Source organism: Aulonocara stuartgranti, assembly GCF_965226115.1.
Source record: "Aulonocara stuartgranti genome assembly, chromosome: 4".
Taxonomy (NCBI): Eukaryota; Metazoa; Chordata; class Actinopteri; order Cichliformes; family Cichlidae; genus Aulonocara; species Aulonocara stuartgranti.
The window spans coordinates 7,615,012-7,633,534 of NC_138942.1; the positions used below are offsets into that span (position 1 = coordinate 7,615,012).

Here is an 18,523-nt window from a genome sequence, read left to right on the forward strand (position 1 = left end):
CAGCTCAAAGTTGCCATGAATACTATCAAGTTGCCTATGTTTGACCTTAATAGTTACTATAGGTCTGAACTTTAAGACTCTCAGACTGTAAAACCACTTGGCTCATTTTAAAGAGCCAGGTGTGAATGCTAGATCCTTCCTCTCTTTTCAGACATGTCTGAAATCTGGAAGTCTGAAAACGTTCCACCTTTTGATGCATGAAAGATGTGTGACGGCCGAGCAGTCACCAAGAACGCTTAAATCAAAACACACTGATTCCTGCTAAAGATCTGCTCTCTTTCCACGGTGTTTTTAGTCATGTCCCATCCCCTCACGCTTAGCCAAAGAACATGAAACAAAGAGGACCGAAACAACAGCCACATCCTGCTGCTTCTGAAAGCCACTATGAGGCGACGGCTGGGTTTTATCAGGTAAATTCCCAGCTGTACCGTATAACGAGTCTTCTGATACTGACGGGATCTATGACGACATCTGGCAGAGAGCTAACTTTGCTCCTTGCACTGTATTCCCCACCCCTCACCGCTCCACTGTACTGACCACAACCGCTGGGAGCAATCAGAGCGTCACGTCGGAGCTCCACTGCAGTAAGATGCCCTCCCTTGCTACCCCTCCCTTCTTTTTCCCCTTTTTCCCTTTTCTTCTCTTTCTTTCCTGGTTGTTTTCAGAAGCAGGCCTCAGCAACAGAAAACCACAGGGCTCCAGCAGGCCTTTTGACTCTCTCCACCCCCCTCGCCCGCGTTTGGAAGAAGCGCGGCCGTACTTTGAGCCCCCTCTTCTCGGTTGCTTCCCTCTTCAGACCCACATGTATATATTTAGCTCATCTCTGCTTCTGTATAATTAACAGATGAAAATTATAACTTTGGGACTCGGAGATGACGTTGCTGTTCTCCTTGGCTGAAGCTGAACTTAAGCTTCAGCCCTAGGGGGGACAAAAACCAGGCGGCGGTCCAACATGTGGGGCGTGGTGGAGGCGATGCTAAGCCAGGTTGGGAAACTGAGCGAGGCAGTTAAAAAAGAAAGAGAAAGACGACTGCAGAAAGGAGTCAGAGTGTTTATTAGAGCTAGCGAGATGGCCTGCTTGACTGCCTCCATCAGCCCTGGAGTTTCCATTTGTGGTCATCTGGTTCTTACATTCCTGCCATGCACCACCGCTCACACCACGCCGAGGAAGTCTCCATCACTAAGTTCACACAGGACTGTACAATCCAGCAATTCTCAAAGCTGAGTCTGGGGTGTAGAGTAGCCATTTAGGGAGCTCTCAGAGTAGTGAAGAATAGTTTAAGTTAATGAAAGCTTTTCTTATGTTTGGGTCTCACAGATGGAATCTGATCACCTGGGAATCTGTGGGTTACGTCTGGGTATTTGGGGATGTGAAAATAGTTTTAAAGACTGCTTTTGCAGATGCACGAGTACACTGATGCAGCTCTTAACCCAGCTGGACAAATTCCCACTGTCTAAAAGTTCAGTAAGATTTTCCAATATTTCACATAGACCATCTCAAATTAAGATCAGTGTTGTGATTCACATGACTCTCCACGGGCTCGCAAAGTCTCTCTTTAACAGTGTACGCATGATGCCACCGGGCAAAAGATAGCAACTGCACGTAATCAATTACTACAGTTTAAAGGAGTTTGGAGGCAGACACATCAATTCTTCCCTTTTTCAATCTAGTCAAATCTGAAGCACAGCCAAACGCATGTGATGCAGAGGTCAAGCGAAACTTGCTAGGCGTGATTTTTCTGGCAGTAACTTCAGCTTCTGTTCTCACTTTGAGATAAACCTGGTGATCCTCAGATTAAATCCAAAGGGGCTTTTGCAAACCATCTCTTCTCTTCAGCATTCCCCAGCAGAGCAGAGATGCTCTGCAGATACTGACTGGCATGTTTCGAATACAGGGCGATCGTCCCACGCTATCACTTCATCTGCTCCTTCCTGTTGACTGTGATGTAAAACCCTGTTTAGTCCTAATATTCGAGCAGATCCCAAAGGCACTGCCCTTTTGAGCGCGCCGAGCAACGATGAGATCCATATGCCAAGCTGATGATACTATGTCTGCATCTTTAACCTCTGTCACTCTGTATTAGCAGCCTTTTAATGCAACCCAGAGACTGTTCACCCTGCAGAAATAAACTGTCCTTTTGTAGCCTCATGACTTCTATCACCTCAGAAAAGAAGGTCAAATTTGCCACCTGAAGGAAATTAGGCTCGCGCTTGTATTCTTATTTTGCTTAGCTAATGGGACGCCTGGAGAGGCCTCCAACTGTTAACACAGGAATCATACACTCGCATATGTTTTCACTCTGTTATTCGGATTAAAGACACGTTGCCATTGCTTATAGTGAAGAGGAAAGTTAACAGAAACACACTGGACTGTTAGTTTTCACTCTGTAAACTCAGGGCGGTGGGTGGGTGGGGGGGTTGGATATACAAGAACTGTACAAAAACAAACCCTTCATGGCAAAAACCTACATGTGAATACCCGCTGCTTTAAGGATGACATTCTGCTCACAGATGGCACATACAGACAGAATTGAAAGCAGCGGCGGCAGCAGAGTATCCTGAAAGGAGATGCCCAAAGAAGGAAGCAGAGAGGGGATCAAAGCAACGAGCGATTCACAAGGAAATGAAAAAACAAGAAAGCTTCAAATTCGGAAGAAGCCAGAGAAGAAGAAAAAAGTACTACTCTATTAATAAGAACTGTGACACACACAGTCACACACAGAGAGGGAAAAAGACCAACAAAGAGTAGAGAAGAGAAGGAAGCCGGAAGAGATACGAGTGAGAATAATGAAGCTCAATGTGTGCAGAGTTAGAGTTGAGTTTGAGTACATCTGAATTCATGCAAACCTTCAGCCAACAGAACACAACTGCTGTGTATTTGCCTGAGCAAGTAAGGCTTCACATCAGCCTAGAGACTGATCAGCGACCCCCTTTTAACCCCAGGTTGCTAGGGAAAAATGTCTATTTCCTGCTCAGCTGGTGAGTGGTTGTTGGCTGATGCTATGTGAAATAGGTCACAAAGAGATATACAGTCTGGAAAACCTCCTTGCCATTGCTTTGGTTGCAAAAAGACTGCCAAAGTTACCTGTCGTTTGCATGGAAAATGCCAATTTATCTGCAAACATTCTTTCACCAGGTGTTAATACAAATTTTTCCCTAGCGGCGGCAGTTATCAGGGAGTCGCAGAGGTGACCATATCCCAGCAAACTAAATGTTGTGCTCTACTCTTCTTATGCTCATGCTTTCTCAAAAATTTAGTCCATATCTGGTAATCATTTTTGATTTCACCTTTAGTTTGGCGCCTTTGATTTTAAGCTTTTAAGCTTTTGTGTCTCACATTCCTGAGCCACATTCCTTAGCTTGATTTCACTTTCAAATCAAATCCATATATCTGGATTAAATATGGGTTTCTTTGCTCTAAATTTAAAAGAAAGAAAAATAAGGGACCCAAATTTTTTAAGTTTGCAAACTCCATAGTGTAGTAGTTTACACTTCCACCAGACAAGGATACACAAACCCCTCAATGTTAAATTAGGACGGGCATCTGGGATAAAAACTTTCCCAAATCAAACAAGAAGGTACAAACTGTAGTGACCTCCTTGTAAATAAGGGTCTGTAACAGCTGGTCACCCATCAGAATCAGCTGATTCTTTCTTTACAATACTTTTAGCATATCTAATGATATTTAAGAGAATATGAATATTTTGGGAGGTGTAGGTTGAAATTTGCTGCTTTTCGATTAGCCTTAGTTGTCCCAGCTTTCTTTGACAGATTGGCAGCCTGTCTAGGATGTACCCCACCTCTTACCTATAGCAGCTGGGATAGGCTCCAGGCTCCCCACAACCCAAAACCATCACCCTGAAGTGGATAAGTGGAAAAAAGGATGGATGGATGTCAAAATTTGAAGCTAAAACTTGGATATTTTTTTTTAGCAAGGATGTTTTTTTCTCTTCTGACTGTAGTTTCTTGTTAAGTGTTGAAACCCGAATACAAGCAGCATCAAGCTACTGATTTAAAGCTGCACAATAACAAAGTGAGACAACATCTCAGAGTAATGTTACACACAAAACCAGCAAACCAAATAAATCGTATGACTAGGATTATCCAATGAGAGAATCTAAGCGAATATGTAAACAGAGACGATGTTGTGCTCAACCACCAGGCATCAGGAAAACCACAGCGCTTTATCTTTTCCCAGCATCCTTAGCTCATTAGCCTCCTGATAATCTCTGTCCCATGATTTCACCAGACTGTCAAAACAGCCTTCCCGTCTGAGACCGCTTACAAATAGCACGAAACACACCGTTGCTGTTGTTGTTGCGCGTGCATGCACACTGCAGCACTGCGGCCTGGGATGTTTGGGAAACAGAGATAGAGGTTAGTGAGTCAGCGCTCAACCTCCAATGAAAAAAAACAGCGATCTACCGTGTGTGTGACCTGCAATTCACAGTTCATCAACTCACAACTGCAGCTTTGATGGACGGTACCTGGCCGGCTGTCATTTACAGTATAAACAACAGAGCAGCATTTCTGAGAAGTTAAATACAGTGAGCAAACATCATCTCACTAATAAGCAAACACAACTCTTCTTCTTTTTCTTCTTTGGATGCTTTAACATTTCGCATCACACCGAAAAAGAAAGTTACGTTAGCGCTCTTCAGCCATCACGTGTAATTGGAGATTCATATCATGAAGACACACTGAAACAAAAATAAACACAATTTCTGATGTTTTCTAATCAGCCTGGTTGGTTGAAACTAAAAGGATTTTAATGGGCTCGTTATGCATCCACTTATGCAATCAGTGCAAATGGTGCATATTATATGATGAGAGGGAGAAGTTGGGTGGTTATATGGAAGTTATGGAGGAACAACCTCTTTTTCTTTCCTATTTCTTTACCTTTCAGTGCTTCCCCTCACATGACTCATCAGGATTCTCCCGATTTTGTTATCTTCCCTTTTTCTTTACCCTTCCTCCACCCTAGTCTCTCTCACATTCCAGTGCAATCCCCGCTGTTTGCAAAAAGAAAAAAAAAAAAAAAAAAAGAAGTGCACAGCTGATGAGAGCAAGATGCATCGCTCCATATAGTGTTCTGCAAACACACACTCGCTCTTAAGACAGCTCTCTCTTTGCAAAAACAGAACATGTGCAAGAAAAGTAGAACTGTGCACAGTCGACACCGAGACGAAACAACATGCAGGATCAGATGATGTGAATGTAAATCAGTCACACAGGAGCCCTTGGTTAACCCTTGTGCCCCCCTGCTGCACACAGTGACAGGCGTTCCCGCCTGCCTCTTTAGCCTCTTTACTGGGGGCCAAGTGTGTGACGAGTGGGGCCCCTAACCTCTGAACCTTGACCCTGAGTCAAACCTCACCCTGAGCTGCTGCCTTCAGACTGATCCTGCAAGCAGATACAGACAGAGTCAAGTCTGCATTTCCAAACAAGACCTGGCGTGCTCTTCATTCTTCAATATGTCAACAATAAACCCCTCATGCAATGTAATGTGCTGTACAACAGCCTCATATTTTCCTTTGCAGAAACAACACTTCGAGACACACACCAACACAGCGTCTTTGTAGGCACAAATACAAAGAGGTACTCACGCATGCCAGACCATCGACAGGCTGAATCTAATTAGCTCTCATCTGTTTCTGAGAGAGAGGCTTTGTTTTACACCAAACCTCCCACCGCCTGCCAGTCAGACGCCACAGGAAAATCTCCCAGTTGAGGCACAACACAGGCCGAGCGTGCCCTGCAAGAGAAGGGCTAGGTAGGTATGAGATCCGTCACTTTTCACCCAGCAGAGCGTCTCACCAGTGTGTAAATAATTAGAAATTCTCTTAATTCTTTGGCCAGTTTCAGAGAACAGCAATGCCTCCCAGGAAGCACAAATATCAAGTTATTTGATTATGATGGTTTATATACAAACTTGAGTTCCACTTCCATTAAACTTAACCAAGTAGTTTTGGGCGTCTAAACCTACCCGCTGAGTGAAACTGAACATAAATAGCGAGTGAAAGCCCAATAACAAAGCACAAAACACAAACAGGAAGTGATCTGCAGACTTATGACTTGTGCTATCCTGTAGTTCTTTAAAAATGAACTCTTATCCCTCACTGTCCAGTGCTGCTGAGGCTCTGCAGCAAGAGATCTTGTGGATCTCTACAACTCCCATAGCACCGGGACAGAACAGCAGTATCTGCATCCTGGGATGAGAACATGTTGCACATGTGCACAGAGCATCATGCACACCCTATAAAAGTCCTCACCTTTCATCCACTGCATAATAAACAGATACAAATGTAAAATTTTTAAAAACAAAACTAAACCAATTACTGATGCTTAACCGTGGCAGAGAGAAATGCAGACTGGCTGACTACCTACAGGAAGATCAATAAGGAGCCATTAGTAGCAGAAACACGCCTGCTTTGCAGAGCTACAACAGCTGCTCCCCTTGTACCACAGCAAACAAGGTCAATGATGACTGATGTCCTTCGCCTACCTTTATACCGGCTGGCCCATGTTTGTACAACATCAAGGACTTCCTCATGCACACATGGGGGAGAAGGCCAAATTAAAACTCTCCCAGAGCTAGTTTTCAGACTGGCCTCAATGCCAAAAAGCATCTGTGCGTGTCTGTTGTGTGTACGTTTCATGCACCTGCGCACAGATTATGAGTTTTAGGTGTAACTCTGACCCTTTAAGTAGGATGTAAACAAGCAGGAGTGGCTAATTTTGCGAACACCTGTGTGCTTGACTGTGTCTGAGTGTCATTAACATGTGTCAACACACACACAGACTCACAGGGTTAATAACTGTGGATGTGAGGTGTGAGAGCAGCGGTGCAGCTGTTGTCTCTGGGTTAGAGGAATGCAGCAGGGGTGACGGCGGAGGGGAGGAGGTGTGAGGTACGAACTGACTGATGTAGGATGGTCCATTCAATTTAAGTGATTTTCTTTTTTTAATACAGCACCAAATCTCAACAACACATCCTGCAATAACACAGAGAAAACACAAACTTTACTTTACAGTGTGCTCTGTGTAGCTTCGCCGATATTTTGGGTACTGCTTGATTCTGTGGACAATCCTGTCCCATAATGCAATGCACAATACAAGCAAAGGAATTACTTTCGTGGCTAGAATAACAAAAACAAAAGGTGCACAACAATCGTGGAACAGCTTTAATGAGAGATTAATGCATTTTGGGGCTTTTTTTGTACAGTTTCCTGACTTGGCTTATCTTTTGACTCCACTGTTAACAATTGAATCGCTATATTAAACAATTTAATTGCAATATATGGTGTAATAAAGAAATATTCACAGCTTATACGTCGTATTAGCCTATGAGTTGTAGTATTAGTACATTGCAGCTGATCCTAAACATTTTTGTTTTACCATCCTCAAAATGAAACAATGTAACCAAATGACTAAAAGTACAAATATCGATACGATAATGTCATCCTATCACTCCCTCAGTACGAATACTTCGGATCCAAATGTGGATATTAAAACTTGAAGGTCCTGTTAGCAGATTCACCTACAGATGTGACTCTGCTTCATGGTGGCGGTGACACTTACCACCTGTTTGACGGTAAAGTGAACCAACGTTTACTTTAACAGTACAGAGCAGTGAATGAAAGCAAAACGTTTTTTGGAAAATGCATATTTTGTAAAATAAAAAAAGAAGTCCAAGAAAGCCTAACCGTTTTGAAAATCTGTAAAATAGTCAGCACTGCAGCATCTGCTCTGCGATGTGCCTACTACGTGGTGAGGCCATCTGCTAATGATCACTGAAATGCTTTCCTCTGCAGCCTCTTACAGATGCTTTCAGTTAAGGTTGCCTTGACCAGGAGCTGATCCTGGACCTGCAGACTGTTCTGTGGTCTGAGGTCTGCAGCCTCTCTGAGGTGGTTGTCCTGTGATCCACTGCCTCTGCCAGAAGAGGTTTTCTCTGAGGCAATGAGCAACTTCTGAGACTGGACCTCAGTGTGATAACTGTCTCCAGATCAGTAGAGAGAACTGAAGGATTTGCACATAATAACAGCTACAGGGTGATGCTGCGTTAGTCTGCAGTGTATCAGTGAACAAACACAGGCGTGCCGCAGGGACAAACGTGAGCTTTAACATCGACCAGCTCAAGGCAAGATTTTCATAAAAGTGCTCTCATGTTTCCCATCATCAATATATTCCAGCATCACGTGGCACAATGCAGCATTAGACATCAGGAGTGCCGCTCATCCTGCCCTCTTCCCCCTCCCTGCTCTCCGCTGCCGGTATCGATCTCACCCGCAAACGCTGCACTGCTACATTAGAGCAGAACTGCTAACAACATTAAACCAGTCCCACTGGACAACATCATAACTGCTCTCATCACACAGACACTTTCCACCCTTCCTCTTCTCTGTGCTCGAATGTTGGAGGAACACACAAAGCCTGATTCACTTTGCGCCTCATTTTGACAAATTAGACATTTTATTAGATTCTAGAGTCATCCTGCATCTCGCTAAGGAATAATGTTCAATTGTGCGCTTGCCAATACTCGGGCAAGAGAGGAGAACAATCCCGATCATTTCCATCTGTGCTGATGGATGTATGCGACTCATTTCCTGCACCATCGCATAAAAAAATAAATAAAAAAACACTGCTAAAAAGAAGAGCAGGGTGTTGGCTGAAGCACAGGGTTTAGAACAGATCAGGGACTGAAATGAGACGAGCTGAACTCAGCACAGAAGCCTCTGCAACAAGAGACAGCTAAGGCAGTCTTTCTGAGGGATATCAAACCCTTTGAATTTTATGAGTTCCTGTTCATTTCAATTACAGTTTTATGTGGGAACACGCACGGCATCAAAGTGTTTCATGTTTTACTGTGATACTACATAACAGATAAAAGTGAATTCAGTGGGTCTGAAGGGGCTTTCGCAGCTCTGTTGCAGTGACATAAAACAGCAGAGGCTCAATCAATGTGCGACCACACAAGAGGAAGTGTTGCTCTTTGCTGGAGGTGATAAACTCTGCAAGAACAGAGAGGAGGGAAAAAATGTAGAGCCGAGCTATAAAAACAGACAAATTCCTAATTACAGCAAGACTGAGCGCACCGCGGAGTGACTGCGGAGGTTGATTCCTTCAGAGCAATATTGCAACACACGACAGAGATACTGGCAAAGGTAACCTCGTCACCCTGTCAAACACACACAAAGATGAATGAAATTTACCAAAGAACAAAAGCAAATATCTGCTATTTCAGGGAGATAAGGACCCTCAGAGGTTAAATCTGAGCAGACACACACAGCACCTGGCCAGTAAACCGAACGCAGCTGTGTAGATCAGGAATGCACAAGTTGTTTTTCTTATATTAATCTGTAGTCCGCATTGAGCCGGCTTTAAAAATGCATGCACACTTGGTGCCATGGGAGTTTGGTCTGGGATCACTGGGTTTAGGAAATAGTAAGACAGGTTTTTCGCTCCGAATTCATCCATAGAAATAAATAAATAATATTTAAAGACACTGTCATTTTTCAACATACAAGGTTAATGTCAGCTTTTCAACCCAAATAACATTTTTTTTCTAAACTAAACCAAGTAGTTTTTGGTGTCTGAATCTAACTGCTGAGTGGAAGTTAACATAAATAGCAACACAAAGTGCAAAACACAAACCAACCAAACAGAACATGAACTGCAGTCTTCTGACTTGTGCCACCTAATGTGGATCCTGTAGCTCTTTAAACGTGAACTCTTGTCTTTCAGTGTCCTGTACAGCTGAGGGGATCTGTACAACTCCAGCACCGGGGCAGAACAGCAGGGATGAGGTACTGCTGAGAGGGCTCGGAGCCTCGTGTACTTAGCAAGCTGTGTGACAACCTCCGCTGAGTGACAGCGGAGGTTGATGATTTCAGAGCAATATTGCAACACACAGCAGAGATACTGGCAAACATAACCTCGTCACCCTGTCAAACACAAAGATGAATGCAATTTACCAAAGAACAGGAAATATCTGCTAGTCCTGCATTTTCACGGTGGAGCCATATCACACAAGAAGATAAGGACCCTCAGAGGTTAAATCTGAGCAGACACACACATGCAAGCAGACCTCTCCTCTCACATCATGACTTCACTATGAGTGCTTCAATGCACAGCTCCAGAGCCACACCAACAGACATCCAGAGCATTGCTCAGGAGAAAAAAACAACAACTTACCATTGCATGTATATCTCTGCAGGCTTAAAACAGCTGCTGTAAGTGAGTGATGGTGGCCGCGGTATCTTGTGATGCTTATTGAGACCAAGTCACACCTTTCCATCTTCTCATTTACTGTTACACCACCACTTCGTGTGTCAGCAGTCATCTCCCACCACTTTACAGCTTATTTGTAACAGATTAAAAGCAGCAGACCACCAGTTTTGATTAAAGGTAGCATCCCCTGATGGAGCTAAATCAATTAAGACTCCCCATGCAGCCAAATCCGCGTGATTAATATGTTTGATTTATGAGGAGAAGCTCGATACTAGTGGAGGAGTGACGCACCATCCCCATTTGGGACGTCCCGTCTGGACTGACAGCTCCTCCGCGTCCCGATGCAGTCCAGACGCGGACAAAAGACTGAACCCACCCGGGCGTAAAATGGGACGTTCGCTTTCGTAAAGCGGCTGATTAAATTCATTTCTTTGCGCACCACTTGCGTCCACAGCAGCGACGCAAAAGCTGCAGAAAAACTCTGATCAAACACTTATTTCTGTACAGTATGACTGTGAGTGTGTGTGTACACAGTGGCTATGTAAACTACAGTTAATCCTCTTAGGAAATCACGCTCTCTGACCGGCCCGAGCGCGCACCGCTCCACAGCGCAATATGTCCAAGTATCAATACCTCTAACGACAAGTAAGGAGCAGGACCACACTGTCAGCTCGGCGTACTTACGTGGTTCTCAGAGTAGGGAGGTATTCCAACAAGGCAAAAAGCAACTCCATTCATTGGACAGCAGAAACTGTTTGGCTGCAACGAGGAGAGGCAGATTTGTTGCCGCACAGGCAGACGGGGAGCTCTGAGGGTAACAATGCTCCAAACACAAACTTATATATTCGACACTTTTCCAGCTTCCTTCCTCCTAGAAGGAAAAAAACAACTCCCAAGTCTTTTCCCGTTGTTTGGGGCAGTCCGGTGCGCTGCCCCTCCGCCTCCTCCTCCTTTTCTTCTCCTTCTTCTTCCGGCAGACCGCATCAGTTGTACATATCTAAGTCCCTGCGAACTCGCCCTGCCTGGAAACTGACTGTAGCGGCATCAAAATACAAAGAGGGGGTGCACAGGAAGCCAAGAGACTCCGCCTTCAAAGTAAAGCTGGAGAGAGGAATGTGTCCAAATTCCCAAATTCAAAGAAACAACTTCCAAAAGAAAAATATTTCTGGAAGCTGTAGATAAACATTAGTGCTGTAGTCATTTATCGTAAGATTTAACAGTCTATTTTTATTCGCTGGGGGGGGGAGGCAATTTTGGACTTGCCATCAATAGAAATGCTCTAAACGTGGATGAGTTTGAGAGAAGGTATCTAGTCGATTTAAAGCCGTTTTTAAGCTTTTATGGTTGCTATCTGCACCGGAAGTGAGCTGTTTTAGAGTACTAAACTTCACACGGAGAGAGTCAAATTAAATGAGGGTGCGTTGGATAAATCTGTGCGCTCCGCCCTGCAGACGCGAAGCATGCGGGCTCCCTCTGGCTGTGCGCTGAACGAGAGGAGGGCTCCAAGCCAAAAGCACACCCAACACAGCTCTGATCGGAGTACCTTAGAAACTGAATTCGAGTACTGTGAAAATGCAAAAGCAGCGCGTATAAAAGTCACTGTGTCACAATAATTATCGGTGAAATTAAAAGTGAAACCTGACAAACTAGATCTAACCAGTGTTGTATTCTTATATGCAACACTTTTATGCTCCATCATTTTGATGTGGTGCTATTTTAAAAAGTTTTATGTCCTACTAAATATTCAATTCACTGTATAAAGATGGACTTAAATTTAAACGCACTCCTATAATCTGGAAAGTGACTGTAAATGTATAGTTATTACACATTGCTTTATATTTTGCTTTCGAGGAGCCAGACCTTCTTGTAACTTTTACAGTGGCCTTGAACAACAGTTCTCCAGGCTTTCAAGTTTTCCTTTTGGCTTTCCAACTGCCATTTCAGTCACTTTCAGTCCACTCCTTGTAACTGAGGAATTTGTTGTTGTTTGTTAAACCACTTATCGCTGACCTATGAAGTATAAAAACAAAACATACAATATGAACGTCCTATTTCTTTGCTGAACCTATGAAATGTCAACAATAACACAGTCTGACACAGTGTGTCCCTTAAAATGTCTAAAACGTAAACTACAGTAGGCACTACAAGTATTTGTCTGACTCAAAATTACGTCTTATTGATTAAATTGTACTGTGAATGTTGTCATAAGGGAACCAAATCACCTCTGTAACCCAAGGTGATGTGTTCAAACCCACAAAATACTCACTTTATTCAACAGAGCTCAATTAAACAGCAAATATTCAGATTTAGATAAAGAAATGAGTGAGTCAGTTTCTGGCATTTTGCTTAAACAAATAGTTAGCTGCCTAATCATCATAGATCACACAGAAAAGCAACCTCCCAATGAGTATTTACTGTAAAATTAACCACAGGGTTGGGAAAACAATGCATTAGGTATAATTTCAGGAGTAGCAAGAATCTCGGGAATGTGGATATGACAGAAAAAAAGGCTAAAGAAAGCCTGAAAGGATAATTCATTGATAGCTGTTCTAATTCTTTTCCCACCCAGAGCAGTCTGTGTATTCTCGGAAAAGTGTTGAGATTTGTATTTTTGGATGCAGTTCATGTGAATCAATAGATGTAGTCAGAGGAAGTTTACTCATAAGTACAAAAGGAAGTGTAGTCTGCCGCCAGGAGGATACAGTGTAACTACATATGCTCCATGGCATCATATAAAGTGCAAATAAAAACTTCAGCACGAGCTATGGATAAAAAATAAATACAATTTTTTAAAAAGAAGATAAAATTGTTGAGATTGGGGTCTTTGGCTGCTGTGATGACTCAAAGCTAGGGGTGGGGGTGGGGGTGGGGGGGGGGCGGACCCATGTGGCTGCTATTACTCTGAAGGGGTATGAGTATCAGGGAGCCACTTCAAAACCTCCTTGCCTGTGAGGAAACCAACTGGAATCATAGTGGGAAAAAGCCGCTTACGGGAGTCTTCCCACGCCAAGAGCCACAGCTGCCAATTCAGCTTTCATCTCTGCATGTCTGCTCAGTCTCCATTCATGGACTCCAACCTCTGCTTCAAGCCTGCCTGGAGACACACAATCCCTGCCAAAAGCTTACAGGGGACACTCTTCGAAAGCCAGAGCTATGACCTTCACTCATCCCTCATTTGACACAGACAATTACCATATGTGTCCTAAATCCACCCCCAGGTTACACATCTACAGCGGTCAGAGTAGTTTCAGTGAATATCAGATTGTCTGTAAATCCACCATGGCGGAGCAAGAGACTTAGCTGGAGTATCCCCGTCTTAAGGTGGGAGAGAAGGGCAGATGGTCTCCGAGAGTAAGAAGGGTAATGGTGCAGACGGTCTGGTTCACAAAGCTTGGTTTCTGGTGTGGGAAAAGGGGGGTTTCATGGAGTGTGAGGGATGTGCAGCTGGACACTTTATATCTTAACTCTGACCTGGGATCAGGATCTAACTCTGCAGCCTCTTTCTGCGGTCAGTATGTTTTTAATTCAAGCAATCGGAGGCATAAATCAGTCTTTGCCGTGACATTCTTCTGTGGGAAGAGCGATCCTATGTTGGAGACCCCTCCTGAGTTGGGGCTTGTCCACATCTTATCCCATATTGCATGCAGATCCACAGTCACGCAACACATTAATTTCCCTGTCAGGCAAGCAAAATGGGCTTTCTATTATTGATGGCTGCTGGTAGGCTGAGAGTAAAGAGGTGCAGCAAGGGAGGGAGGGGGAGAGAAAGATTTGTGTACTTGAGGGGCTGTGTGTTATATCTGAGCAGGTGGCTATAAAAGGTTGTTGTTGAAGGACAGGAAGGAGTAGTAAGTGCAGGCAGAAGAAAGCGTTTTTTTCTCCTGTACTTGACGGCTAACACATCCCTGAGTCGGGCTTACTCACTGACACACATCCTCAGGCGCTGGGTATGTCCCCCACGACTGACTGAGTAAGCCCCGATCTGTGACTGTGATGTGAGGCGACACCCCTCCCTCCCCAATCTCTTTCCCTCGAGGGTCAGCTGGGGATGAGCAGAGAGCATCCAGAGCCTCTCCTCAGCCGTTACATAATCGCGCACACAGCCCGACGCCTTGTGGGACCAACCCATAAACAACCATCATCCTATTTGCTCGCTCGACCGCTCCCCCACCCCTCGACTCCCGCCTCCCTCCGCTGGCCCGACGCTGCCTGGCTGAGGCTGTAAAGGCGGCAGGACGGATGGATGGAATGGTGGGTGGGCATTCCTCATACCATTCTAGGCCACCTCGCACAGCTTGTGCACTAGGATGCTACTATTCATTGTTATCACTCCATTTATTCCAAGCTAACCCCGCCCAGTCCTCACGCCCAAGGCTTCTATCTCCTAATTCTTTCATATCTCCTCTATTTCACTTCACTTCCCCTAAGTTACTGTGCCCAGCCTCTCAGTAAATGTCCGTAACGCCCTCTGCACACGCTTACTTCATGTCTGAGGAGTCTAGTTGCCAGAACTTCTCAACATCGTTCTCCTTAAGCTTCTACAGAGTCGCTCTATATCCGTCTCCTTGATACTGTTGCATTTAATGATGGTACTTGGAGGGTTTTCCTACTGCTAAGAGCCAAAAGGAAACATTGTGGAAATCCTGCCAAGGTACACTATCTCCCACTCGCTTTCAAATCTATTATAAAGAGTAACCATCTTTAAATCCTTGTTTCAAATGTAATAAAAGGCTGATTAACATGTTCTCGGTTTGATAGCGTGAAACATGACCTAAAAATTGACCTCCCATATGCTTGCGCTGTAGTAATTCTCTCAGCTGCTCATTGCTAAGCACATCTGAACATATGTGAGCGTGTGATTGCAACGTGGGTGTCAAAGACGAGAAAGAGACAGGTTGAAATATTTATGTATGTGTGAGTAAGATGTAGTTATGAAAGCAATTCTGCTGTATGTCTCACTCTGAGACATAAAAGCTCCCGTGGCACTCCTTTGAAGGGTGTTATGGGAAGTTTGAGAGGGAGAGCGATGACCCCATGGATTCCAACCAGAGCCATGACCCCCACCCCCCCGCCCCCACCCCCGCATGACAGAGGAGTCCTCTTTGTCTGGCCGGACAACTGGCACGAGAGGAGGAAACAGCTGACCAGGCAGCTTAAACGGACAGAGAGGGACTGTAACTGTACCGCATACCGCTACATAAATAAAAGTAGTTAAACACCGAGCCTGAATTGCAGCCTTTGCCGCAGCTTTTGTAATCACTTGATGCTGTGCCAAGCGACTGAACCCCATTCAGAAGATGCTTTCTATTCACGCTACACTGATTTCTAAGAGCTTCATTTACAAAATGATGCAGACCTTTCATTTGTGCTTTTGGATTTTGTAGCCATTTTGCAGCAATTGGTTTCCATTTATTTCTGCATGCTTAAAGAGATTGACACGGATGAATGTGACGTCATTTGTAAGTGGTAACGGGGTTTACAGGAAGGTTAACAGGGAAAGTGTTAGTAATGTTTTTATTAATATGGATAAGCATATATAGACTAAGATTGTGCAATGGTCATATTTCAGTTCCCAAAAGTTGCAAGCTATTCCCCTTTCTCTGCTCATTTCCTGTCATTCTGCACTGTGCTTGTCGAAAAATAATAAACAGCCGTTTTCCCAAATGAACTTCAACTCTGGGAGAAACATTGTTGCCCTTCCTCACATCAGAAGATAGTCTGCTTCACACTTGTTCTCACTATTAACCTGCTCAATTTGAATTCACTATTAGACGGACCAAGTAGGTAACATCACAGGTATTTTGGGAACTAGGTGCTAGGGATGGAGCGTAGTCACGACTGTTGAATTACCAGTTCGTTTGATGCCCCTCTGTCAGGTAATGCCCAGAAAGCTTTAGGTTTACACCAAGAGCAGAGGGAACAACAGCTTGGCACACTGAAAGCTCATTGTTTTGTTTTGTTTTTTGTAGCTATGGTCAGTAACGAACCTCCTTGATATTATAACATAGCATATACTCTTTTCCTTGTTTCTCTATTGACCTGTAGGCCTCCCTCACCCATCTCTACATTTCACTGTAATCCCCACTCGCTCTTGCAGCTGCCTCGCTCATTCCTCTATAAACAACTAAAGGCCTGTGGGCACCCAATCTGCAAAGGTAGAGACAGGTTAGGCTCAGAGCTTTTGTTGCTGGAGCAGACATTGAGCTGGGTGTAGGATGGAGAGAGTGACTCATTGCAGACACACACACACATGCAAGCCACACACTACTGCTAGCCTGGGGTTTACACTGGACATGCTGATACGCCATATCCTATAGTGCACGATCCAGTTTCCACTGCAAAAAGAACCCTTTGTATCAAAGATAGAGGTTTATGGGTTTTTATGCATATAAGCCTTTTGTAAAGAGAGTTTAAGTCCCATCTTCCTGTACAAGCTTATACATTATCTCATCTCCACTCATGAACTGCTGGGCCTCAACTTCTTGGAGTTTTCTTTTTGATACAGAAGCAGGCCTTAACATGGAGACAGCTGATAAGAACAGCCATGCGGGAGTGTTTGAGATAAAGGAACAAAGAGAAGGAAATGCCCAGAGTCTAACAAGAAGACTAATCGATGTTCAGGTGTTAGTGTCAGTACACATGAGTGGAGAATTAGCATCCTGAGATCGCCAGTGTGTCTCCCCATCAATTTATTCCTCAAAGTTCCAGACAAATACAAAAAACAACAAGGGCTGAAATAGCTTCCAGGGGTTTCCACTATTTCTATAAATGGCCACTGTTACTATAAATGCTTGGCACACATTCTTCAAAAGGACAACCTCTTCTTTTCCCTTAAATCTCTTCTGAGAGACAGAGAAATAAAATAAACAGACACTCATGGTTCCAGTAGCAGAGCACGGAGTTTCCTTCCTGCTGGCTGAATGTGTCTGCTGCCTCTTTACCTTTCACAGATCTTTTTCCTCTCTCTCATATCACTTCCTGTGGCATGAGGGAAAACAATGGCAATGAGCTCGGACGATGAGATATGTTTTCCAGTCACATTCGGGAATCAGTGAGTGCAATATCATTCAACATGTTTGCATCAGATTTCTCTGCTGGTTACCGATGAATCAGTAGGATCCAGAAATAACTCGTATATTAATAGAATGACATAAGCTCCAGATCCAGAGGCAAATGTTTGTTCCTTATTTTCATACCTTTAAAAAAAGTCCTGTAACTTAACGTCACATGGTCACATCCTTAGACTTTAGTATTTTGGGCATCTTAGGACGACTATTTCCTTCTCCTAAAACATTTAGGGGATTAAAGTGTGTTTTGTCTTTGGATCTGAGTCTTTGAAGTTAATCCTCTGCCTTCACAGAAGCACTTATTACAAAAAGATGGAGCAAGTTTTACCATAAATAACTCAGTTCAGAATAATCAAGCACCCCCAAGGTCTTCATAACTTATAATCTACAACATAAACATCATCAGACTTTCTGAAGCAGCAAGAAAAATCGTCTCAAGGACCTTACGGCCATGACAGATCTGCTTTGTGGTGCACATAAAGCCACACCTCTTGCAGTATATACAGTAAACTGAATAATCCCGTACGCTTGAAGGGATCATACCCTAATCCCAGCATTTCTCTGGCCTTAAAACTCAGAGATAAGTTTGTCTAGACATGGCCTTAAAGGAGGGTGTTCTCATTTCGGAGGAGACGTGAGACCGCACAAGAGAAACGTTTTGACAGATTTCTAACCTTCAGAGAGGTCACCACTTTTTTAATATAAACATCTATAAGTGCTTAAAACAGTTGGATCACATGTGTTAAATGCTTTTGTCACGTTTCTGAACTAAAGTCATAGACTGAGATAAAAGGAGTGGATTTGCTCACTTGTAAAATCTTTGAATTCAAAAGGAAAGTCAGCGCTGTTTTCCAAAACACAGATCACTAATAAAGATGTTGATCTACAAGTATTAACCATAAATCTGAGAATGAGGGCAGTGCTTTTTATAACAAACTGAGATGTGACGCTTTTTTCCTGCAGTGTTTAATGGCCAAGACAGAGAGGATTATATACTTTGCTCGTGGAATTAATGTAAATGTGCACCATCATCATTGTTAATAACAAAATAAGCAAACATCGTCTTATTCTAGGTTGGATTCTGTAAAAGGATAACCATCTGTTCCTTTGCTGCTCACCACAGAGATTTCCCTAAATAGATAATCCTCGCTCCCAACCCTGAAAGATAGAAACTGAGCCACAGTGGCATCTGGATGCCACAAGGGGGCTCCATACCTACAAGA

At 43.7% G+C, this 18,523-nt stretch overlaps 1 protein-coding gene across 4 annotated transcripts in view; it reads right to left on the reverse strand.

The window, feature by feature from the left end:
• arhgap23a (Rho GTPase activating protein 23a) overlaps window positions 1–18,523 on the reverse strand; it is a 69,979-nt gene that overhangs the window by 42,298 nt on the left and 9,158 nt on the right. The window contains exon 1 of one of the 4 annotated variants that reach the window (XM_082529906.1): window positions 10,918–11,247. The exons of 2 other annotated variants lie outside the window; for them this stretch is intronic. In XM_082529906.1, the coding sequence (XP_082386032.1) occupies window positions 10,918–10,971 (54 nt within the window). In that variant the 5' untranslated portion in view covers window positions 10,972–11,247. Of the gene's footprint in view, window positions 1–10,197; window positions 10,220–10,917; window positions 11,248–18,523 lie in introns of those variants that run through there. One more of the 4 variants, XM_082529897.1, reaches the window with a different exon arrangement.